At 41.5% G+C, this 25,015-nt stretch overlaps 1 protein-coding gene across 1 annotated transcript in view; it reads left to right on the top strand.

Moving 5' to 3' along the window:
- The window catches only part of ACVR2B (activin A receptor type 2B), a 105,436-nt gene extending 81,805 nt beyond the window's left edge, over positions 1-23,631 (top strand). Inside the window, exons 3-11 of the mRNA XM_009558299.2 lie at positions 582-691; positions 2,050-2,201; positions 3,283-3,426; positions 4,488-4,631; positions 5,521-5,669; positions 9,293-9,407; positions 10,939-11,077; positions 13,359-13,489; positions 14,607-23,631. Of these exons, the coding sequence (XP_009556594.1) occupies positions 582-691; positions 2,050-2,201; positions 3,283-3,426; positions 4,488-4,631; positions 5,521-5,669; positions 9,293-9,407; positions 10,939-11,077; positions 13,359-13,489; positions 14,607-14,801 (1,279 nt within the window). The 3' untranslated portion in view covers positions 14,802-23,631. The remainder of the gene's footprint in view (positions 1-581; positions 692-2,049; positions 2,202-3,282; positions 3,427-4,487; positions 4,632-5,520; positions 5,670-9,292; positions 9,408-10,938; positions 11,078-13,358; positions 13,490-14,606) is intronic.
- The last annotated feature ends 1,384 nt before the right edge of the window (positions 23,632-25,015 follow it).

The following is a 25,015-nucleotide window of genomic DNA, read 5'->3' on the forward strand; positions in this document are numbered from 1 at the left end:
AGGAGATGGCGCTTTAAAATCAAACTTTAAAAAAATGCCCAAGCCCAACACCTGCAGCCTTCCTCCTGCCTGCAGCAGGACTGATGTTGTTGCTAGTGTCTGGTGCCTTTGAGTGACTATAGTGATGCTCAAGACTGAGAGAGCAGTCTTAGCTCAGCCCTTGTCATACGTGCTTTATGACACAATCTTTAATTGCATGATCTAATACTTCTCTCCCCTGAGAGCGTGCATGCAGGCTGCAGGAGACTGTTTAGGGAAGGAGGCATCTCTGTCCTTTTTCTGCTTCTCATTCAGTTAGCGACAGCGGCTGTTATTTATTACTCACCATCTAATGTCTTTGGTACATATGGAAGCATTTGTTTCCTCTATGGTCTTTTCAAGGGTCTTTGCTATTCCCTGGCGTATTTGAGTGCCAAGTTGTTTTCTGTAAGTGGAGACTGCCAATCTGTGCAGTGCAGCAGCGGGAGAAGTAGCATGAAGAAGGCAATTCAGGGCAGGTTGTCTCCCAAAGACAAGGTGCAGGACTTGGCTGATGTTTTTTTTCTTCCTTTCATTGCCATGTCTGTCCCTCCTTGATGCAGGCAGGAGTGTGTAGCCACAGAAGAAAACCCTCAAGTGTTTTTCTGCTGCTGCGAGGGCAACTATTGCAATGAGAAATTTACCCATTTGCCTGAGGTCTCTGGCCCAGAAGGTGAGTGACTGGGTTGACAGGGAGGTGGGGGTCTCTTCTTCTAGAACCAGTTTGTGATGACTTTGAGTTGTTGGATGTTCAGCAAAAAAAAAAAACTATCTGACAGGACGCAAAGTACCATTTTGGTTACAAAGTCTAGAGATACTTCTGCTAAGGCTCTTTAAGAATAGTTTTTTAAGGTTGTCTTACTTTGTAGTTAAAATGTGTTGTAACGACACCTTGTATACCATCAGTAAGGCTTACGTTTTCTTTATGGTGGATGTTCATGGTGGGATATTACAGAACAAAATCATGCACAAGGGGAAGAGGGCAGAGTGATTCATATAGCATGGATCAAGACTCAAACTCTTAAAAGGTATTTGACACCTTCTTCATTAACTTTCATAGGTCACAGGTCTGCAAATACCTTGAGCATCTGCGACTTAATATCTGCTTGCTTTTTATTGGTCTGGGGACTGAAAGAGAATGGAGGGGGTGTCAGCTTTCAGAGTCTGTGGATATACTTCAAGGAAGAAGAGTGATAGCAGGTTCTTATTCAGAGGCTAATAGGAAAATGATGATTCTTGTAGCAGTGCACTTGCTAAAGTATCATTCAATAGAAACTATTAAAGCAGGTGGATCTTCTTCTTAGGATGATTTAGTTTGGTATCAACTACCTGCATCTACTGAGATGTTTCAGCAGACCACTATCAAATTTTCCTGGGGTATCCTGTTAGGTTTCTAATTGTTTACATGGGTTTTATTATCTCCTGTTATTAATGTACCCGTAGCAACCTAGTAGCAAATATTCTTTCTCTCACAGTTTTTTGTTTAATTTGGCAAGTCTTGCTATTTTTTTCCTTCTCTGTCTCCAACATAGCAACATGGCTCCATTTAGTATTCCCATTGTTTGTGTCTCAACTGCACTGATGTAATTTGGAACAAGAACTACTGTGGGAATAGTGCATTTGATTGTGGCTCCGGCAGCATTTTACTAAAAACTGACATCTTGTCAATCACTGTAAAAGGCAAAGCAACACTACAAGGGATTTCATGCTCGCTTAATGCATTCAAAAGGGTTAAGAGGAGGAAATGTTCTGCTTTTATGTATCCCAACAAGAAATACCCATCTTAAATAAAGGTCAGGTGGAGGCTCAACTTGCAAAGTGTGGTTTGGAGTATTGTAACTCCATTACCAATAGCTGTATGGAAAAGGATAAACTGTGGAGCTTTATGAATACTGTTGGATGTGATGGGACACGCCACTAAGTAGTGTCAGCTTTGGAGGAGAAGGAAAGAAGGGGTTTGGTTGCTACCTGACAGTGCTCTTGCATGCCTGAAGGGTCCTTCCCCTCATTTACCCTGCTCTTTTCTCATAGTTATATACGAGCCACCACCGCCAACGCCCTCCCTGCTCAACATCCTGGTGTACTCGCTGCTTCCCATTGCTGTCCTCTCCATGGCCATTCTCTTGGCCTTCTGGATGTACCGTCACCGCAAGCCTCCCTACGGGCATGTTGACATTAATGAGGTGAGGAAGTCACTTCCCTTTATTTGGACCTTAGAAAAGGCATTGAGGCTGTTCAATATGTGTTTGCATCTACTTTCGCTTTACTCATTTCAGGTGGTCTAACTTTTCTCGTCTGTCTTTTTGAAATTGGTGGTACAGTTGGCCTCCGTGGTGGTGTTAGCATCCCTTGTGAGGCTGATGGGTGTAGATGGGGTTAGCACCATGTCTGAGATTTCTAAGGGATGGAGTTACACAGCCCTGTTTGGTAGCTACCCATCCTCCCAAACCCTCGAACTTGTTGCCTGATTTCAGCGAACTTTGCAGAGGAGCAGAGATCAGAGAGATGATGAAGTTCCTACCAGCTTTATGGGACAAGAGGAGATGCTTTCCCTGTTGAAGTTCAGTTTTTATGAGCCATCGGAGAACGCACGCAGGTCATCCTCATGGCCAAAAGCCATTGGGAACTGGTCCTTGCTGGCTCTGCTGTGCCCTGAGCTTTCTCATTTCTTCTGAAGGCCCGAGCAGCTACCTTTCCCTCCTTCCGTCTTCTGCCCATTGCAGCCCATACTGTGAAACTTTCCTATCTGAAAGTAGATAGGACAGACCTCCAACCCCTTGCGTCCCACGGGGTTGCATTGTTATCATGAACAGCTGCAGAGTTTAAACAGATATGATCTTTATGATGCCGACATACTTGTTTACTGCCCATTGCTAGGGTTATGTGAAACAAGCCTAATGAAGTCCAAAGCAGTGGGAGGTTTTAGGTGTAGTTGGTTGTTCGGTCACAAAGATCAAAAAGTTCCTACTTTTGGCAGCAGGTAGTCTTGAGGTCATCGGTGCTTTACAGCCTAAAATAGCTCTTGCTTTGAAAACCTAGGAGAATTCAGGTTTTGCCAGAGGACAGCAGGCAGTGTATATTCTATACAAATGCCTGAATAAGCAAGATAGGGAATTCTGGGCTGCTCTTGCTGCAGACAACATATCTAAATAATTTGTATTAAATGATTTCTATACACTTCTTTGTCCTGACACAGTCTCTCCATCTCCCTCCCCTCTCATTGCTTTACAGTTCAGCTTGTGACAGTGTTTTTCTCTTGTGCAGGACCCTGGCCCACCACCCCCTTCTCCCCTCGTTGGCTTAAAGCCTCTACAGCTCTTGGAGATCAAGGCAAGGGGACGCTTTGGCTGCGTGTGGAAGGCTCAGCTGATGAATGACTACGTAGCAGTGAAAATCTTCCCTATTCAGGTGAGAACGGCATAGCAATTAGGTTCTCGCTCATCGGGCTTCCTTGCTAGCATTGGTGTGCTTAAAGTGCCTACGGAAGTGTTTTTAAGACTATAACAAAGATGCATTTGGACTTTTCTGCTGTGTGAAAAAGTTCAAGGACCTTCCCTTCCTACACTTTTCTCTGTGTTATCTCACTATCAAATACTTCTTGTAGTAGTTGTTGTTGCAATAAGGGCAAAACCAAGCATATTTTGAAGTCTGGAGGGTATTTTTACTTCCTCTGTGTTGTTGAAGTCCAGCAAGGCAGTCTGCAGCTGCCATGCCCTAAGTGCACACAAAGGACCAAAGACCTGGCTTTGTATGTCCTGCCTGGGTAGATTGAAGATCCAGACTTGAACCTAGCAAACAGTTTGCAGCTTACAAAGGCACAGCCCAAGTGCTGCAAAAGCTGATTGCATTGTAGTGTTTCTGTCAGCTCACATCTTCAGCTCTAGGAAGCCTTTGAATACTCCTGACTTGACTCTCTAGGAATTGCAGATGGAAAGAGCAAAGCAATCAAAAGTCAAATGAAAGAAGAATGACTGAAACATCTTTGTGCTCCTTTGCTATCTCTTTCTTTGTTAATTTTTCGCCTGTATTTGTTGTCATAGCATTGCTAAAGGAGATTTGCCCATCTTCTCTCCAAGCCAGCTGTGACCTACTAGTAAATACTCAATAGAGCCTAGATTAGGTTTTGCAATTGTAACAATTACAGCACAGGCTTTATTCTTGCAAGCATTCTTAGAAGGAAATCCTGACAAATCTTATTTTTCAGTGAAGTTTGGTTTGGATTCCTGCCGCTTCCCCACACATGTGCTTTAGGAATAGCCGAGGATAATTTTGGCAAAGGGAGACTGAGAACAGACACTTGCAGTCGCTCTCAAGCATCTACCTTTTAGGAAAATGGCCTTATTTTGAAGGGACATGTGAACACCAGAGGATGATATTAAGAGGACTGTGAGCAGCTCTGACTGAGCTGGAGGAGCTGTTCGCTTTAAAGGGAAGCATGATCTTTGATGGTGCGTTTCTTCCTGCTTTAGGATAAGCAGTCTTGGCAGAGTGAGAGGGAGATTTTCAATACTCCTGGCATGAAGCATGAAAACCTTCTGCAGTTTATCGCAGCAGAGAAAAGAGGGACAAACCTAGAGACAGAGCTCTGGCTGATCACAGCTTTCCACGACAAGGTAATGTATCATTGCACATATATTTTGGGAAGGCAGAGAATTGGCTGGTGTGAAGCAGAAGGATTTGGTGTCTGTATTCTCCCAGAAACTCCTCTATTGTCTGTCCAGTCTGTCTTTGGTGAGCCATCAGTCAGTGGTCACAGAGAACTACTGCTGCTTCCCTCCTTCAAAGGCCCTTCTTATTACTTTCAAGGCTTCCTATGCAAACATAGGATTAATAAAAGTGGGACTTGGGGAGAGAGAGAGACCCAAAAGGCAACATCTCGCATACATGGTGGTACCATCTCTTAACATGCGTAGATGAGCACGTGGGAGCAAGGAGTCACAGACCTTTGCAGTCCTAGTTCACCCCTTGCAGGGCTCCGTATTTGTTTTTGAAGCTGAGGGCATAGCTCTTGTTTCATGGATTGCTTTCATTATCAAACATGACTTACACTTAAAATAAAACAAATGTGCACAAATCCAGGGTTGAGCCAGCAGTGTTATCCCTCTGTTTAATCCAAGGTCTACTGAGTCAATCATTGCCACAATCAGCTGATACAATGCATCATCTTCTTGCATGGAAGGTTTTCCCCTTTCCTATATTAGATGCATTGTTCTGTTTTGAGGTGATTTTGTCCATTTGTTACCTCCCTCTCCTTCCCTGGCAGATCAGTAGACTCTTTTTAGACATCCAAATACTTTCAGTGCTGTCAAGGGCTGAGGGCTCATAAATACTTCTGGTTTTTATTTCTTCTTCCTTTTAACTTTCACTAGTGCTTTTTTCCCTCTGTTAAATCAAGGTTAAAATTTCTGAAGCACTCATTGAAACCCTTTTCTAAACCGATGAGTTTGCACATCTCACGTAGCAGGGTCTGCTACTAAGAACATACAATGTCCTGTTTTCCAGGGCTCTCTGACAGATTATCTGAAAGGTAATATTATCAGCTGGAATGAACTCTGCCATGTTGCAGAAACGATGGCCCGTGGCTTGTCCTACCTACACGAAGATGTCCCTTGGTGCAAAGGCGAAGGACACAAACCTGCTATAGCACACAGGTATGGCCTCTACCATCGATGCCTTGCAAGTGCTGTGTAAATGTTGAAGTGATGCCGTTGAATGGAGGAGGAGAAGATTGTGCTTTTAGGAAGTAAATGCCTCTTAACCCAACAAATGCTACGCTAAGACAAGAATTTTTTTTCACCCACATATGAAATGGTAAAGGGCAAGTGAGCATCTTGTCTGTGAAACAGTCAGTATGGTTGGTAGTAGTTTATGGCAAATGTCTGAAGGGTAGGTGCTTCCCTCTTCCATCAACTCTTCTCTTGACATGTAGTGGGAAGGGAAATCTGGTTGCTGCAAAATTGCTCTTTGAAAGTACTGCGCTTGATAAATCATGTTACAATCCATCTATTTCCGTGGCCGTACCAAGTTTTGGACCCTATTTTTCCCTAATGGTTTTCAATCGGTAACTCCATTGTGTGTCTTCCCACAGAACTTTTGATCATTAGGTAAGAAATAGAGAAACTGGAAACGCATAAAATGGCTGTTATTTATTTTTCACTGTAGTTTAGTAGTGCCCAAATCGTGCCTGCCTGCTTGTGAAAGACATCAGAGGAGGCACCAGCGTGCCTCTGAGATGTCTTGGCACACACTTCAACCCACCTGGGTGACAGCATCAGGGTTGGAGGGACAGTGTTAATCCAGAAAGCAGTGGGTTAACTCGCCCTCATTGCAACAACACACGTTTTAGCCCTTCTCTGCAATCCCACCTCATTTGCACTGGACTAAAGCATCACTACCAAGCAGTTTGCTGGTGGCACAGCAGGAGAGGGGAATTTTTCAGAAGGGATTTATGCAGGCTACACACCATAATCTGCAGCTGTACTACCCTGCCACCCATCACATTTCATCTAGGAGAGACTTAAACCCCACGTCCAGCTGCAGCAATTTGTACCCGAGCTAGCGGAGCCATCTTCCTGTATGGCAAGATAATCCCTGCTTTTGCAGGAGGTCCCTGCCCCCACAACAATGCCCCTCTCGGAACCTGAAGGTTTCTAAGAGCTGGGGGCTGTTGAAAGAGCCTTGTAGCTGCCTTTGTGCTGCTCCTGGAGCTGACCCCTGTGTCCCTGACATTTGTCCCTGTGGAATAAAGGCAGTGGTTTACGCATGAAAATTCCTGAGGGTGGGGACCAGAGAAAGGCTATAGAAAGGCTTTAAAGCCACCAGATCGTGCTCATTAGTGTCCCCATCCATTTAGCAAATGAGAAAAGATAGAAAATGCACTATTTGTGTGAATTTAGCAGATACCTAGGAAAGATGGATTTGGAGACACAGTGGATTTCCCTTGGTTTACCCCATTCCTATTAGTTCTATTTTTGTTTGGAAAAAAACATCAAATACGTTTAAAACAGGGAGGAATATTTTTGAATGCATGCAAAGATGCTGGGGTTGCCAGGTAGGACTCCCCGAGTCACTGCTGGGCAGGGGTTCAGCTGGGTCCTTGCTGGCCCTTGGCACTACAAATAGGATTAAGGTTGTGGTGCGAAAGTGCCCCCACGTGGAAGCTGAAAATAAAATCTCTAGTGCCTGAACCAAGCTATTGCACCTATCGTTCATACTCCATTCCCTCTCGTCTTCCCTGGTTAGAAGTATTACATGGAAAAGGATATTTTCTTTGTTTTAGGGCACTTTCCTTTATCAGTGACCGTTTTAGGATAGTCTAATGCATATGGTGTTAGAGGGAATTCTACTTGGCTTGGCATGGCTTGAATCAGGTCTCCCTGTTTGCATTGCAGCTCACACTTGCCAGTTCAAGGGGGTTTGCAGAAGGAAGGAAAGCATGGAAAAATGGGGAAATATATGGAAATTGGGGGGGGGGGAAGCGCAAAGGGAAATCCCTGCATCTCCTAATAAGGTGTGATAGTGAGCTATTGCATGTCTGAAGGGGAGTGCAGGTGAACAACAGCAGCAAATGCCCGTACCACAATCCTGGTTTACTTCTTGCCTCGCTTTGGAAAGGTATCATTCAAGCAGACTGCCTAATAATTTCGCTGTGGTCCTTCTTCAGCCACTGCTTTGCAAAAATCTCATGCACAACCTGTACCATCCCTGAGGGCATAATCCTCTAATGTCAACTGAGCAAAGGAGTTTGTCGATGTCATTAGGTGATGGCTGCTTTCTAAGACTGTGGGGAAACTGCTGTAGCATGGAAGCAGTCAGTCTCTAAGATGGCAAATATTAGGTAAATGGTGTTTTTCTGTGTAGCAGAGGGTGTTTGCAAGCTGTACTGTGTCCTCAGAAACCTCATGGTGGCCCCTTGAAGTGATGGAGGATGGTTTCTGCTGGGGCCTTCTGGCTGTAAGATGCTCTACAACTTTACACCCGCTTCCCCTGTGTTGATCCTCAAACAAGAAAAGGCCATCACACTGTGTTTAGCTTAGAAAGGAAAAGTAATTTCTTCTGATTTTTTAAGCTCGGAATCAGAGTCTGGGTGGTACGGGATGATTTTTGCTTGTGATGTTTTGAGCTGGTTCTCTGGCATCCGACGTTGCAGCGAGCAGCCCTTCTCTATGGTCCAGCAGTTTCTCACTTCCCAAAGAATTTTGACAGGTCTCTCTAGCGCGGAACAATTGTATCTGCCCTCATTAATTATTTTGTGCAGGCCTGCAATGTCCTGCAATCAGCAGGGTCACCAAGTGAATTGATGATAGGGAAATTATAATGCTGAGCATACAAGACAATTGCCATCTGCTGTCTAAGGTCTGTAATTTAATTAGATTGCCAAACACTCCTTTTCAGATGAAAATGTGGGAAGCCCAGGGAGCAGAGCTTCCTGCTTAGGCATCTCAGTGTGACCCTCCTCCACCCCTATTTTCCAGCCCCTGCAGATTTACCTGAGCTGCCCTGAAATGATCCTGCTGCAGCACAGGACTGACACAAATGTCCCCTTAAAGCCACCTTCAAGCACAGACCCGCTGTCTCTACTGCAAATGCTTACACCTGCCTGTCAGCTGCCGGGTCTAATCCTGACAGCTTGTCTGAGTGTGGGCTCACCCCCTCCCCTGCTTACTTTCCAGTCCTCTGAATTCTCCAGGGAAGATTGGTCCAGCAATTAAGGCATAAGCGTAATAGATGACACTGGCAAAAGTCTGTTGAAGCATATAGTCAGGGTGAACAGAGTCCCACCAGCATCTGCTGATTTCCAGGAAGAACTGATTTGGTAAATGGGAGCAAATATCCTTACCAGGCTAAAGAGTAAAATCACCTCTTTATTTGCATTTCTTCACTGTCTTGCATTTCTTATTGGGAGTGAAAAATGTAAGAAGTGCCCAAATGTGAGGGTCCCCAGCTGGTGCTCCGAGCAAGAAATGGTGCCTTATAGTGCCTGCTCTAATTGAAACACCCCCTTCTGATTACTCTTTGCTTTTATTTTGAGGTTAAATAGACTCCATAGACTTCAGCCGACACAGGGCTGCTTGGTGGTGTTTTAGGGACACAGGTAGTGGGGAGCAACTGAATTTGCTGGTACTGGCTGTGCCTGGCAGCTGGAGAAAGAAGGAAGGAGCTGATTTATGGAGGGCTGCTAAGACTATGGACTCACAAAATGGTGTGCTGTCATGTGATTTAGATGTGTGCCATAATAAAACCTTCCCAAACTTGCTTCTTGCCTTGTCCGTAGGGACTTCAAGAGTAAAAACGTCTTGCTGAAGAACGACTTGACAGCAGTGCTAGCCGATTTTGGACTAGCTGTACGGTTTGAACCTGGAAAGCCTCCAGGGGACACTCATGGACAGGTAATCACAATCTTTAATAATAACATTTTAAAAAGCTGGGACTGCCATAGCTTCTTGGGAATCAAGGATAGTTTGTATAGACACGTTTAATTCTCTTTGAGATTTGCATTTTCCATAAAAGCTTGTGCTCCGACATAAATTCCAGGAGCAGCTTTGATCTGAGTGAGCGGAGAAAGTGCTCAAACTCTCCTGACCCACTGTGCAGGTAGAGTCCCCCCTGGCCCTGGAAGCAGGTGACTTCCTTCAAGCAAGGGACTTGCTGACTGTTTATTGTCTTGGTATTAAATATTAATACTTCTAAAACTAACTTATTTTTAAGAATTCAGCCAGGCTTGCTGCTTGGGTGACCTTTAGCAATGACAGATTTTGCGAGCTAGCTCTGCGGCTCTGCGCTGTGTAAACTGTTGACTGTGTTTTTATGGGTTCTTAATTTTCTACCTTTGCATTGCAGTGAGCAGCCCTTGTTCTGCTCTCATGCCAGGGCACAGCAAGACCAGCATCACTTTGTGTCCCTCCGGAGTTTTTTGAATGCCAGTCTCCAGTCCACACTCCCTTTTTACCCTTACCTCAGAAGGAGTGAACAATTTTCTTGATCAGCCCCCTCAAGCTTTCCTCATTTGTGCATTTGTTTTGGTTTTTGGGTTTTTTTTGACCTTTCCAGTATTTTCCATGCCTTTTTATATCTAAGTTTCCCTGTCCCCACTGCCTCAGGTAACAGCAAGAACAAGTGACATTTAAATTCCCACATTAAAAAGGTGTTTTTTCCCTCGCTGTGCTCTCCACTCTCCTATATTAAGGGCTGCACTTCTACCACGTATATAACCACAACTACATGAGGAGCTCAGCATGGCTCTACCTGTACTAAACACAGCAAGAGAGGTACTATAAGGAGGTCTAAATCCCCTCAGAATGAGAAGGAGATCTTTTCCAAACGAGATCATGGGAAGTCAGGCAGGGTAGACTTTGCAGAGTTCATGCTTTACTACTCATGTGGATGCAGGAGACTTGTTTTATCCAGGGCTGCCAAACCAACACATTTTCCTACCGTTGTCAGATATATCAATTTTACACTTCTTTTTTTTTTAATGTATTTAATTTTTTTGAGTGAAAGGGGATTGGACTTTCAACGACTACGATAACCAAGTCTGACTCTACCTCAGGGTGGTTTTTGTGTCTCCAAAGACAGCATTTTCTTATGCAGCATGTGCTGCTGGAGCAAGATGCAGTGGAACGCAGGGAAGGCAGGATTTAATCCATACTCACTGTGCTGCATTTAAATTAGAACTGCAGCATACGCTGAATGAATATCACACATGTAGCCATGCACTTTGACTTTTTTCCCTTCAGGTAGCTTATCTAGACTTGAGTGATATTAATCAGAATTGGTGTCGGGAAAAACAGCTTCCTTTTGCTTGTTTTTCCAGTGAGGTGCAACTGCAGAAGTAGCCTTAAGGCTGTCACTCATCTCTAAGCAGCGGGGGCTGCTGGGCCCAACTGGAATGTAACTTGAGTTGTGTTTTTTCCTCTGTAGGTGGGAACGAGGAGGTATATGGCTCCCGAAGTATTAGAGGGAGCAATCAACTTCCAGCGAGACGCCTTCCTGAGAATAGACATGTATGCAATGGGACTGGTGTTGTGGGAACTAGTCTCCAGATGCAGAGCAGTTGATGGTAAGAATAAAGATCGACTCTTCCTCCGGGAAGGGCTCTGTTTCAGCATGGTTTAGGGGTCCAGAGAATTGGCCTGGGTTTGTTGGGTTTTTTTTGGGTTTTTTTGATATATCATCAATGGTATATTTTTATTAAGCAGCTAATTTGTTTTGCTCTTGGTTTTTTTTGATGTTAACTGTCATTCTCTGTGGCTAATTACCTTGGTAGCGTAAAGTCTCAAAGTGCTTTTAACTGTGCACTGGTTACATTGCAAATTGGCTGAGGAGTCGGAGGGAGAAGGAGAGGGTGATTCCTCCATCAGTGCCGTGTCTTTTAGTCCTAAGCCCGCTCTGTGCTGCTCCCCGTGGTACTCTGCGTTCCTACCTGTGACCTAGGCAGGCATTGAGCTCTGGAATAGAGCCATGTTCACCTCAGGCTTGGCTGTCACACCTCACTGTTGCAGAGCAGTGTGACAGCCTGAATGGAGAGCCTAGTAATGTAAGCACCTTAGTGAAGCAACAGGAACACAGGGCTGGAAGGATCTTTCTGGATCAGCAAGCCCATTTCCCTGCTGTCATATGTCATTAGGTATTAATCTTTGACTTTTGCTGATCAGTCTCTTTCTTAGCAGCGGGCTGAGTTTGTTGTTTCATCTACAGCTTTGGAGGAACTCAAATTTTGGTAATCCGAAAGACTGAGTGTTTATGTCATCTGCTGTCTCAGAGTTTTAATCCTAAAATTATGCTGGAAAACGGGGCATCATTTCTGTCCAAATAGCAAATCTGCTCTTTGGTGACAGAATACTAGCTCACCTGGACTTCAAATGTTTTTCTTAGAATTACAGTGAGACCAAGGAGCTTGATTATAATTGGGATGTCTGCATAGGTGTGTGGCAAGAGGTCTTTTCTTCAAAAGTTTACTATCTAACTAGATCAAGTGTGAGAGGAGCAGGGAGGTAGGAGTGCGGTAGAGTGAAACAGTGGAACCCAGATCACTCCTGTAGGAATAAGTCTTCTCTGTTGAGGCCTGCCAAATATCCACTTGGATTTTTGCCTCTCAGGTTTGTGATCTCCTTCCAGCTCTTCTCAGGCAGCAACTGGCCAAAATACTCCAGGTGCCATACACAGCCCTGTTGAATCAGAGGGAAGGCTTCCTTTGGGATGATGAATTACACTGAACCTTATCTGCATTTCTAGCTCAGAAGTGATGTGTAGACAGCAGATTTGGCTCGGAGATCACTAGAGCAGCTCTTCATAGCCTTGATTTCTCTTGGAGGAATAAGAAGAGAAGGTCCATGTGCATTACTGTGCCATCCATTGAAAGGGGCATTTCAGTTTGGTTTAGTGACTGGCATTTTTTCTTGTGTCAACAAGAACAGCGATAAGTTGTTTTAGTGATATCATTCTTTTTTTAGAGGACCTAAACATCATGTTGCTGGTGTCACAGTTCGTGACCAGCTAAAGTGGTCATCTCTTTTATTTCAGTCTGTAAAGGCCCTCTTGAAATATCTCCACTCTTGAAAGAGGTCACTCCGTGCTACTGAGAAACCATAAGTGATACTGTGGAGCAGCCTGAGAAAGCCCATCAGTTATGCGGGGCTGCCATTTGTGAGAGAGCATCTACTCGTTGCCAAAGGCCAAATGATGTTTCATAAGCAGAAGTTATTGCTACCATCCGGCGTCTGCACTGATACTCATAACAGTTGTCTCATTCCCGTGGCCCAGGGCAGTTCACAGCCATAACTGGTATAACTACAGCATTCAGAAATAATTTTGCACTTAAAGGCTGGTACTTGGGACAAGTGTATCTGGCTCCAGTGTGTCAGGGCTGACTCAAACCTATGAACAAGCCAGATCACAAAGCAGGAAATTATGTGTCGTATATGCTTGATCTTGCTAGTCAATGCCTAAAATGAAACGATGCTCATGTCAAAACCTTTCTTTAGGTTTTTGTGTGTTGAAGTGCTAAAATGTGAGGAGGACAGGCTGATTTGCTCTTTCTGTTAAAATAAATCATGGACTACCCAACAAGCTTTCTCAAAGAGAGTAGTGGGGTTGGGAGGCCCATCTGAGGGTTAGGATTTGTGACTTGATGAGGTGGAAAATGCATGGCCAGACAAGCAATGGGGAGAGCAGATTCCATTGTGCAGGAGGAATGTAGATCACATTTGTCTGCTATGACATGTGAACGTCAGGCTTTACTTTTGTGGTGGTCTGCTTTGGAGCCGCAGCTCATGCATGGAAAGGACATGGCTCTCCCAAGGCTGTTTCTATGCTAACCCCTTTCTCCACATGCACCTTAGGTCCGGTGGATGAATACATGCTGCCTTTCGAAGAAGAAATTGGTCAGCACCCATCCCTTGAGGACCTGCAAGAAGTGGTGGTTCACAAGAAGATGCGCCCCGTGTTCAAGGATCACTGGCTGAAACACCCAGTACGTCCCTTCTGGTTAATGGTGGAAAATATTCTCTTGTGTGATGAGAACAAGGGATGTGCTTATGGATCATCACTCATTAGCTTCAAAGGGAAGCTAAATATTGCACCCCGGTACATGGTGCTAGAGAGAATCAGTGCAGGGGAATGAAGGTTTGCTCAACACCTCAGTGCTCCCCTTTCCATTTGTCCTTTGTATTTAGAGAGTAAACCAGCTAAATACAGTCATCTAGTCCTGAATGTGGAGCGTGTTGTGAAAGAATTGAAAATGAAGTCCCTTTCCTTAAGAGAAAGAAAACAATCCTTAACATCGGAGACATGTTCCTCACAAGCTGGATAGCATGCAAGACTTGAACAATTTGTTGAGGAAATATTAATTAGGTGTGAAGGCAACCAGACAGGCAGCAGTAGATCATTTAAGGCTTGTATTTTTAATAAAAGAGGTGATTTTTTTTCAGACTGGGAAACTGAGCAGATGATGAAATCTCACAGCGTTTCAGGAGGTGCTGAATACCTCTATTTTGACCAAACTGCCTTGGTTTTGGCTATACTTATGTATACTAACTCATTGCCTAGAGGTCAAGGAGAGCTGTGGATTGAAGATAAAGATGACTGTTACGGTTGTTGGATGAGCAGGATTCAAATAAGAGCTGCACTCTCCCAACAGTGTTGAGCTCGGTTATTTTGGGGATGTCTGCAGAAGTAACTGCAAACAAAGCAATGGTTTTATAGTAAATGATATGGTGCTGGCAGCTCTCATAGTGTTATTGTGGGAATTGTAATATTTGATGTCGTGTCTTTTAAAGCATAAACTATGAATCTTGTGCGGTACTTTGAAATTTAAAAAAGTATTTCTGAGGCTATGAATAAAAGCTGGATGATAGAAAACCCTACAGCCTTAAAAACCATAAGTTTAAAAAAACCCAAATCCACATATTTGAAGTAATCTTTAAAGCTTATCTGGTGATAATTTACCTGCCAGGGAGAAAATATTCTTAGTTTTTCTTTACAGCATTAAGCTGTGTTGAGTGAATTTCCCTGTTCACTGCAATAGTTCCCAAGTTCCCAGAGCAGTGCTTTGAATACTGAAGGTACTTTCTCCCCCTTGTTTTCTGCAGGGCTTGGCGCAGCTCTGTGTGACCATCGAAGAATGCTGGGACCACGATGCAGAGGCTCGGCTCTCGGCGGGCTGTGTCGAGGAGCGCATTGCGCAGATCCGCAAATCTGTAAACGGCACTACCTCGGACTGCCTCGTCTCCATCGTGACATCTGTCACCAACATGGACTTGCCACCCAAAGAGTCTAGTATCTAAGCCCTGGTTCACTTTTGTCTTTCCAGACTCAGTGGATTTAAAAAAAAAAAAGAAAAAAGTTTAAAAAAAAACCCACACAAAAATCCAACAAACACATGAATGCAGCTGCTATTTTATCTTGACTTTTTATTATTATTGTTATTATTATTATTATTATTATTTTGGATTGGATCAATTTTACCAGCACATTGCTCTACTGTATTAAAAAAATGGACTTTTCAGCAAGCATTCAGGTGCCGACTAATGAATGCAGAAAAGGTGCAGGTACCTCAGAACCTCAACAAACTCACTTCAGTTGTCTTTATTTTATCCAGTTTTCTGGGTTTCTCTTTATCGGTCTGTCTTCTGTGCGGAGCATCTGTGACATACAGGAAAACCACGTACCATCTCTGAAAACGCAATGCTGCAAACTGTGGAGGAAACTTAAGACTGTTATATAAAGAATACACCTTCCTCAAAAGGATTTTTCCCCATTGTGTTTTGGTTTTGGGTTCAGTTTCTTTTTTTTTCCAGAAGTGAGCTTCAAAAAATACAGCAGATGTGTCTTTTACGGATCTAACGGGTGTCATTGTAACATGGAAAAAAAAAAGCAACTGGGCGAAGAATGTTAATTCTTGATGGTAGAATTGAAGGGGAGAGCATAGAATAGGGGTGGGGAGAGTGACGTTGGACTTGGCAGCATTTGGGGAAACATCATTTGCTATGGAGCTACTTCTCAGGTAACCATTAGAGGAGGGGAAGGACATTTCTGGGCAGAGTATTAACAGCTGCAGAGCATGGAGAAAGCTGAGTTAAAGAGCCAGTGGCTGTAAGCAAGACACGAGTTCTTTCTTCCTACAGTATCTTGGGCTTGAGTGGTAAAAGAACAGAGCAGAACATATTTTTCAACTCCAAGTAGTAATGGGAAGGATGCTTTTAACCAGTGTAATTGGAAGAGGTGGGAAATGGTGTTCACAGAAGCACTTTGGTAAAATACTGGAAGATGGGAAAATTTTTGCATCTCACTTTAAGCACGAATCAGTTCAGGAAATTCAGCCTCGGGGCTTGTTATCCATCAGCCCAAGCTACTGGTGCAGATGGTGAAAAGAGAAGACGTGTGAAAACTGGCTCTATAATTGTGGTTTTTCCCTTATTAATTTGAGTTGTGTTAGGGGTGAAATACCTGAACCAGTGGCAGATGGCTCCTGTAGCATCCGAGAAGCCTCAGTACTGCCCAGCTGCAGGATGCAGAGGCAGCCAAGCAACAGCAGTGATTGTCGCAGCATCTTTCCCACTGGTTTCTTTGACGCTGCTTTCTCCTTACTCTGTGACGAAACTCTTTTTGTCTTAAAGTGGTGCATATTCTAAATACCGTTACTCTTATTATGCCATAAACTTGCTCTAGTCAGTGAATGTTCCTAATGCTGCTGATTCAACATTGAAATATTTTTTTAATTTGCAAAACATGCAATGTTTAAAAAACAAAAAAACTAAAAAAAAAAAACCCACAAAACACACACATACACACACGTTACGTGGCTTCCGAGGTTTAAACTGAAAAAAACAAAAAATTAAAAACTTCATGACCACAGACCACCTCAAACCAGAAATACCTCAGAATTTTCTACTTGTATGAGTTTTATTATATATTTTGTTAGTTGTGTTGTCTTGTAGTAAGTATATTTTAATGTAAGTTGGCTTTTATGACAAGGGAGTTTTAAAAAAAGAAAAAAAAGAAAAAAAGTTCCAAAATCTTTTAGGAAGTGCTACCATTTTTTTTTTGTTTGTTTTATAAAGCACCATTGTAAATAACTGTATACAGTTGTAGAATAACTGCCTATATAAGGTACCTGGGCATTATTCACTCTTATTTGTGAAGGCTGTTTCTATTCTGTGTTATTTTTTGGTCTGTTTTAGTGAAAGGACAGTACATCTTTTTTTTTTTTTTCTTTTGTTTTTTTCTTTTCTTTTTTTATTATTATTTTTATTTTTTTAACTTTGAATACAACATGAATTCTGTGTGTTGCTAGACTGACAAAGTTATGTCCATTGGATGGCCAGAACTTCTAAATTCTTTCCTTCTGTTAAGCCAAAATGCAGTCTTGAACTAAACACCCTGTAACAAAATGTAAAAAGCCTGTATTATATAAACGAATTGGACTTCTTGCCACTGTCAAATTGTCAGCGTGCACCTTTGCACAGGTATAATTTATTAAACGAACAAAATCACTAATTGGAGAAAATATAAAGAAAAGTAAAATATATTTCTTGAAAAATATAGCTTTAAAACCTAGAGGTCATAAATGAGGACATGGTCCTTTATCTTGAAGAGACATTAAGATAATTGCCTTAATTTGTCTATCTGAATAAAGTCTTAACCTATTCTTTCAAGTTATTGAATGTATATTGCATATTAGTGTGTATACACATGTAACTGTTTCTGTGTGTAGGTTTGGAAGTTTCTGTTTCTTAATGTGCTTCTGTTGAGGACACCTTGACAAACGCAGACAGAATGATACCATTTTGACCCAGCGATGTCCCCGGTGGTGGCTGATGTCTTTGGGCCTGATGCTGCAACAATACCTATGCTTAGCATTAAGTGTGTAGGTAGCTCTTCTGGTGTCATGACATTAGGCACTCAATGTTAAGCATAACTGTAAAGGCTTGCAGGATCAGTATTTTTCATGTTTAATACATTTCTGCACTGAGATTTGTATAAAAATGTGACTGTGTTTTAGAAGTGAAGTGATGTAAGGGTTGGGGTGGAGCGTAGAGCAGCTAAGATTGAGTGAATACTTGTTTTGAGGCGGGCTTGCTCCCATTTCCCCAGGAATGGGAGCCAGTCTGTATTGCTGCAGAAAGAAAAAAGCTGTACTGTCTTTTAACTGTTAATATCTGTTTGCTGTTCTGGATTTTTTCCTTCAGCTTTATGTATTATGGCTAAAACAGGCTTATTACAGCAGTTGCTTTTTTATCCTGATTTCTTTGAGAAGCTTTAAAGTATTTATTGAAAGTGCCATATGATTTTAATAGCCTGTTAGACAGTCTCTTAAATCTTCTCTTTCGAGAAAGCATAAACAAAAAAATTCTCACGTATAGCTTATCTTATTGCAGGGAACAGTGCAACAGTACAAACTTTGACCAAATGTTGATTGTAAAGTATTACATCTTCCCTGGTGTAACAGTTCCTTACAGATTTTCTTGTCAACAGGATTCAGAAGCTGATTTTGAAAAGAATTTCCAAATTGCATGTGTGCTTAGTTACAAATTTTAAATGTATGTGGGTAGGTATGTGTATCTTGCTGCTGTAGCAGAGAAGGAAATCCTTAACTTTCGCTTATTTACAAATTTGTATCAGTTTAGCTGAAGCTGTTCTTTTAGACTGGTGTTTATTTATTTTATTAACAAAGACAAGCTCTGATGAACTTACTGGTCTTTCAGCGCTTGAGCTGTCAAGCAAGTAGTTTCCTCACCGCTAATCTAGCATTTGAACTTTCATTGACAACACGATTTTGGTTCTGTTCAGTACTGCGGGGGCTTTTTCCAAGCCAGCAATCGGGCACATCCATAGGTGTAGCTGTAATAAGCAATTGTGGCTCTTTTCCTCTTAACATTCCCTTGAATGTGATGAGTACAGCACCTCTTATGTTACTTCCCAAGCACAAAATTTCACTTCCCATTCAGACTTAGAGGAAGTAACTCTTCACAAACTTTACTGTAGAATTTTATTGTTGACCTTTCTGTCTTGTATGGCAGTTCTTAGGAGAATATTAAACTTGAATATCCTGGATAAAAATTCTCCTTGACTTCAGGAGCCAGGATTACCTCTCTCCAGTGTAACTCCCTTTATGAACTTATTGCACTGGCTGGACTGATTTCCTATGTGGAGGAAGTCTGAGTTCATACTTTGAAACTGGAAATACCACAGGAACTAAATTTGCATGTTTTGAGATGATAGAGCTGTGGCTTGCTATTGAAATTACATTAGTACAGCAAGGTGGAAATTGTAAGTGGCTCATGTTGAAATCTATGTGCATGAGATGGCTATAAACCAGTGTAACCATCAGTTAAGTAGCAGCAGGGTTATTCGTAATGATTTAAGGATTTTAGCTCCTGCCAATCATAAAGTTCTCTCTATTTAAAACAAAAGAAACCCACTTTTTATTGTGCCTCATTCTTCAGTTGATATTCTCTTACAGGATATACCAAGCTAGATAAGGTTACACCTATGGAAATACCGAGATCTTTGTGTATGTTCGTTTCAGAGAGAAGGTCTGTGAGTGTCCCCCAGTAACTCCACTGCATTTTACTTGGGTCTCCTGAGTCATTGCTTTTCCCACTTGAAGTTGTTGGTTTCAGTAGAAGCAGCAGAACCTTTGGGTCCACTCAGTGCAGTGTTACTGGGGGCATGTCCAGGTTGGCTGGGTCAGGTCTCACCATTAGGAATCCTGATACCCTTTAATGTCACAGCACTAGAACCAGAGAAGACACGTTTTATCTCTCTTGTGCTACATTCTAGGCAGACTGTCAGAACTTAATCCTGTTTTGCAGGGAAAAGATCTGGTTTCACTTAGTATGGAAGAAACTCATTTTACAGGGGAAGGTACTGGTTGCTAACGTTGTGATAGTGCTGTTGTTGCAGTCCTCTTCAAGCCACACTCCTCTTAAGTTGTTAAGCAGGAAGTGTCCCGCAAACTATTATCACTTTTACATACAGAATATTATTTGGTAACATTGTAAATAAAATAGACTATATAATAGAGGAAAATAAGGACATTTTGACTTTTTTACTTTTGGAAATATATATATATATTTTAGTTACATATACAAACAAAAATTCTACATTGTGTGAGAATTCTTTTATACCACAAATTATTTTTGTAGTGTCTAATATGTTTCTGCAGGGAAAAGGGAGAAAGGTCTGTGTACGCACAGCAAATAAATAAATATATATATATATATAAAATAAAGTTTAAGTGTGCACTACACCGACGTCTAAAGGATAGAACAAGTTTAGCCCGAAACCAGATCAAGGAGCAAGTTTGCATGTACTTGGGTGTGCTTTGAGGACGGCACTGAGTATATGTTTACGTTATGTTGCATGTCACATTCTTTCTGCTAAAGATGCTTATTGCTTTGCGATGACCATCTTCAGTATGACCGCAAAGAGTTTTTTCATGTATTCTTGTGAGTATCTGTATGTGAGCATTGTGTCTTTTGGCATATGCCGTGATGCTGCAGTGAGTTGTGAAGTCAGAGTGTTAAGAATTTACTGAGACCAAATAGTGGGGCTGATCTTGCTTGCTGCTGTGTCTGTTTATAGCAGCTGCGTCTGCTGTGTTGACGATATCATCTGTAAGGAGCTGTTGCCAGTAAAGTCCTGATAAAACCCAATTCTTAGAAGTTCCTTCTCTCTGAAGTGACACAACTAATCAGGCTTCACCAGAACACACAGATATGTGCTCTGTGTTCCCAGTGTCAGATTTTATGGTCTGGGTCTAAAAACACTAAAGCAAAGGAGCACTGTCATGTCCAAAGTATTGCCTGGAAAAAGAGCATTCCAAATTTATGCAACCAATCCGAAGTATTCTAAAAGTATTAAAGAAAAAAACTTAAAATGCGCTTAAGCTGTTTTCCCATTGGATTTAAAATTCACTCTGGTCTTTTTGGTTCCCTTAACTTTGACAGTGAGGTGTCAGTGGGGAAGAGTTACTGAAAAAAGCTTTAAACCAGACAGTACATTGTACTACCTTGAAGCTGGTTTGATAATGCGCCTTTTGTAATTAGTGCTTAAATGACTTTGAGCAGGCTCCTGCAGTTGCCAAGCCCTGCATCTGTGTTTTTGGTGGAGTCTGGGCCCTGTGGAAGCCAGGGGGACACTTGCCATCCAATTCTGTGGGACCATGAGTGTGCATGTGTTCCTAGAACACTTTAAACACACCTGATCCTTTACTTAGGTGGGACTTCTGTTTTAAAACTCTAGTTTTAGGGTGATGCGCAGTTCCCTGACTAAGTAGTAACTTATTGAGTAAGCGGTAATAGATTTTGTCAGGACACTTCCATGGAAAGAGATCCTACTTGCGTTATGTCCATCCAGCTGTTCTGAAATGTAATGCTATTCTGTTGTGCCTTTATTTTTCCATGTAAAAGCAACTGCTGTAAGCTCTTTTTTTTCTTCTACTAGTTTTTTCTGTCTGAAAAAACACTTCTCATTGCCCAGCTGTTACTTCTGGATGCAATCTGTGATCCAGGTATTTCAAGAACCAATTACCTCAAACCTCATGTTAAACAGTGTTGCTATCTGGATTCTCCTTGATACTACAATATTGTAACATACACAAACAGGAGCCTTGCTATATATGGGTGTTTATATATATATATATATATCATATACATATATACACATATAGATATGATATATATATATATGTAAATGGAAAGTGATCCCCAAGGACTGAAGGAAAAAAGCAAAACATTTTTGTTTTCCAGCATTGAAACCAAAAGGGCTTCTCTGAAGCTCTATAATGGCATTGTGCTGGATATATATCAAGAAAGTGTTTTCTGAAAAGTGCTTCCTTTGTTAGCCTTTTATTTCAGTATTTTAATGGGTCAGATGATGTGATTAAAACACTATTTCTGCATTTTTTGGCCCATTTTGAAGCAGAGGCATCATAATCTTTCCAGTTGAAAAACCTCAGTGTATAACATTCCAGTAAGGTTAGTATTGCAAAACTTCAGCATGTTCTGGGAAGACTTCCTAGCTCTTTTTTTGTGAAAGGAAAGTTATTTGCCATACTTAATTCAATTTTTCCACTGTTTTGAGAAACCAAAGTTTAAGCAGTAATCATCCTAGTCAATTAAAATCCTAATTCAGTAGTCACTGCCATCTCTGCATTGCAATTCCTGTTTTAAAAAAAAAAAAAAAAAAAAAAGCACCAACAAAATACCCCAAAACTAACTCAAACCAAAAATCCAACCATGACAGAGGAGGAGGTTGGAGCATTTCATAGCTCCCGAGGGTGGGCTTAGCACCTTAGCAAGTTTGTGGACAGCAAAAAAAAAAATGTGTTGGCAAGACCTAGAATGTGGCTGGTCGTTTCATTTTTCCAGCTACCTTCTCCCAAGAATCTTCTCATAAAAGCAGGCCTTCAACCACAGTGACTTCTTAATGGTACTTTGCTGTAGGGAATTCTACCGTTCTTTTCATTACCATTTTACTGTACATGTTCCCCACCCATGTAAGTGATGTGACATTACAGTCTGTGTTTTACTTGGATAATTCAATTCAATTACTTATGAATTCAAATAGTGATGAATTTAATATTACTAGTAATTCACTTAATTAATTGATTGCTAGTAATTATTTGCTACCAGTTAATTTACTATTAGTAAAGGAAGAAAAAGAAATGTTTCTCTTTCCCCATTTTTTCCTCAGCTGTCTTAATATTTCTATGGCCATTGATGGTTTATGATTATCTTTGGTAAATCTTCTACAGAAGTATTAAAATCTCCCAGAAGGAGGCATTTTGCAATGCAGCTGGCCTTCCAATGGAATAACTATGGTGCAAAAGTCGATCTGTTAGTGGATGAGAATTGAAGGAGGGGGTTACTGCAAACTAAGTAACAATCAGGACCTCAATTCTATGCCATAAGTCCGCACAATGCCATTGTCAATCCGCTCAAACTATCTGCTTATGAATTCTGCATGATCCTCATGATAGAGTTGAAAGCCTGATCTTTCACCTGTTAATATTTTCACATTCGTCCTTAAGTTTGACAAATTTTATACTGTAAAGTTGACTTAAGTACAGTTTGATGTCAATTCTTGTGGAAAGAGCTTTCTGCATGTAACATTAGACACATACAGTTAAACAACACAGCATAGTACAAAACTCACAAGAAAATGTTTTGGCACCAGCAGGAAGAAATCTCACCCTAACCATTTGTCATTTTAAACCATCTTATTGTAAGTTTTACCAGCTACTTCTAAATTTGTGCTTTATTTAAAAAAATAAAATAAAAATCCTAAGACTTGTCTAGCGTAGTGAAATATGTGTATATCAGTTTTAGGATAAATAGCTAAGTCTTATTACGCTGTGTTACTTAACTTGTATATAGAGAGTATACATAAGAGTTTGCAGTAACCTGTTTCTCCAGGATTTCCAGTTTGAATGGATTTAAACTCAAACTATGAGATTAAGTAAATGATTTAGAAGATTGCAGAATAAACTGAGTGTAAATTACAGGAAGCTCTATCAGATGGTGAAATAATTTTAAAGAGTCTTTTGGTCCTTGGCTCAAATTCAATAAGTACTGTTTGTATACCAAGATATGTGAAATGTAAATGTTGTAGGTTATATTTCACTCTTGTAGCTATAAAAATGTAGAACAGAGATAGCTTGTACTACTGAGTTAACAAAAGTTATACTAAAGTATCCTGTTAAAGAAAAAAGTATACAGAGAGTTAAGCTCGTTGCTGTAACCCCTTTTGGACTGAAGTGTGCTGATTTTTTTATATATATATATTTTATATATATATATATGCTGCAAAAGTATATATATATAAAATATATGTATAAAATGGCCTAATGCAGACATCCATTGTATTGCAGTTATGTAATGAAAACATTTTGGAAAGAACATTGTATCATAGTTCATGAATTTGCAGTGGATCTTTGTTCCTTTTTACTGTGGTATTTTAGAAATGAGTCTCAAGTTTGAAATTAGATCTGTCAAGTTGGAGTTTTGCTGCTTCAGCTTTCCACTGGGTGTCTGAATAAACCAGTATGAATGTAGTATTTGCCCTGTGTGAAGCAGCTACACCCCAACAGATAGGAGGAAAAAAAAACCTAGAAAGAACTATTTCAAGTTTATCTTTTTGTATATGAAAATAAACAGTAAATTACAAATAATTGCTTCTTTTGTTGGTGTGACGTTAAAACTCATTGCTATGTTATCGTCTTTGGCATCTAGCTGGAGTATTTCTTTTTCTTTTTGATGTTTTAATAGAATCTCTGCTGCCCCTAACAAAGCCCCTGCAGAGGCATAGTTGAGGCCTCTGCTTCTACATATCATTTGATAACTCCTCTAAAGACAAAAGGAAATTAGCTCAAATTGCTGTGTCCTTTTAAGGGTGTTGCCTGTTGTAGTATGGGGAGACATGGCTTATCATTCCCAGCAAAGAACTCTTTGTATAGAGCATTATGTGCATGTTAAGCTCTATCAGTATGGAGTCCAGCAATGTAGCTGCAGCAGCTGCCAGTGACAGGGAGTTTAAGCTAAGTCCCAGGACCTTGCAGTGAAGTGTCTGCCCTTCCCTTCCACCAGCTTGAGCAGAGGAGCAGAGCAGACAGCCCACCTAAAAGGTTCTAACCCGATTTACAAAAACTTACCCGCTAATACCATAACAGTTGCTGGAAGTGGAAGTTATGCTGAATGTATAGCTGCTGTTAGAGCCATGAACAGTATGAAGCAGCATGCCTGTGTTCACAGTGTGCCACAGCAGCTGCATAGCCAGGTCCTTGGCAAAGACGGCTGGATGTTTCCTTCGGCAATGAAGTCTGTTAGCAAACATGCAGCATGCACAAGTGCTCTTGGGTCTGTTCCCAGTCAGAGAAATAGCTTGAGTGTGAGGTACCAGCACCTGGGAATAAGATGTAGCTTCTGTACCATGGGTTTTGGGGTCTTTTTTTTTTCCCCACCTTCAGCTGAGCACTGAACAAGATTCAGTGATGGAGGGAGACTGGCTATGCAAAAAGATTTAAAAAATAAAAAGCCAGAGCTCCTTCTACATGAAAGGCGGTTGCAGTGAGACTGGTGTTGGTCTCTTCTGAGTAACAAGTGGTAGGATTAGAGGAAATGGCCTCAAATTCTTCCAGGGGAGGTTTAAACTAGATTTTAGGAAATATTACTTCCCTGAAAGGGTTGTCAAGCATTGGAACAGGATGCCCAAGGAACTGGTGAAGTCATCATCCATGGAGGTATTTAAAAGATGTGTAGATGTGGCCCTAAGGGATGTGGTTTAGTGGTGGGCTTGGCAGTGTTCGGTTCATGGTTGGACTCAATGATCTTAAAAGGTCTTTTCCAACCTAAACGATTCTGTGATTCTGTCCTCGTAGCAACACAGTGAACTCTGTAATCCCCACAATAGGAGGCAATCATATGCCCTTAGACACAGACTGAAGCATGGCTGGTCCTCTCTGGACAAGCTGCCTTGCAGTGAAGTGATGATGGGG

The sequence above is a fragment of the Cuculus canorus genome, chromosome 2, assembly GCF_017976375.1.
Source record: "Cuculus canorus isolate bCucCan1 chromosome 2, bCucCan1.pri, whole genome shotgun sequence".
In the NCBI taxonomy this organism is placed as follows: Eukaryota; Metazoa; Chordata; class Aves; order Cuculiformes; family Cuculidae; genus Cuculus; species Cuculus canorus.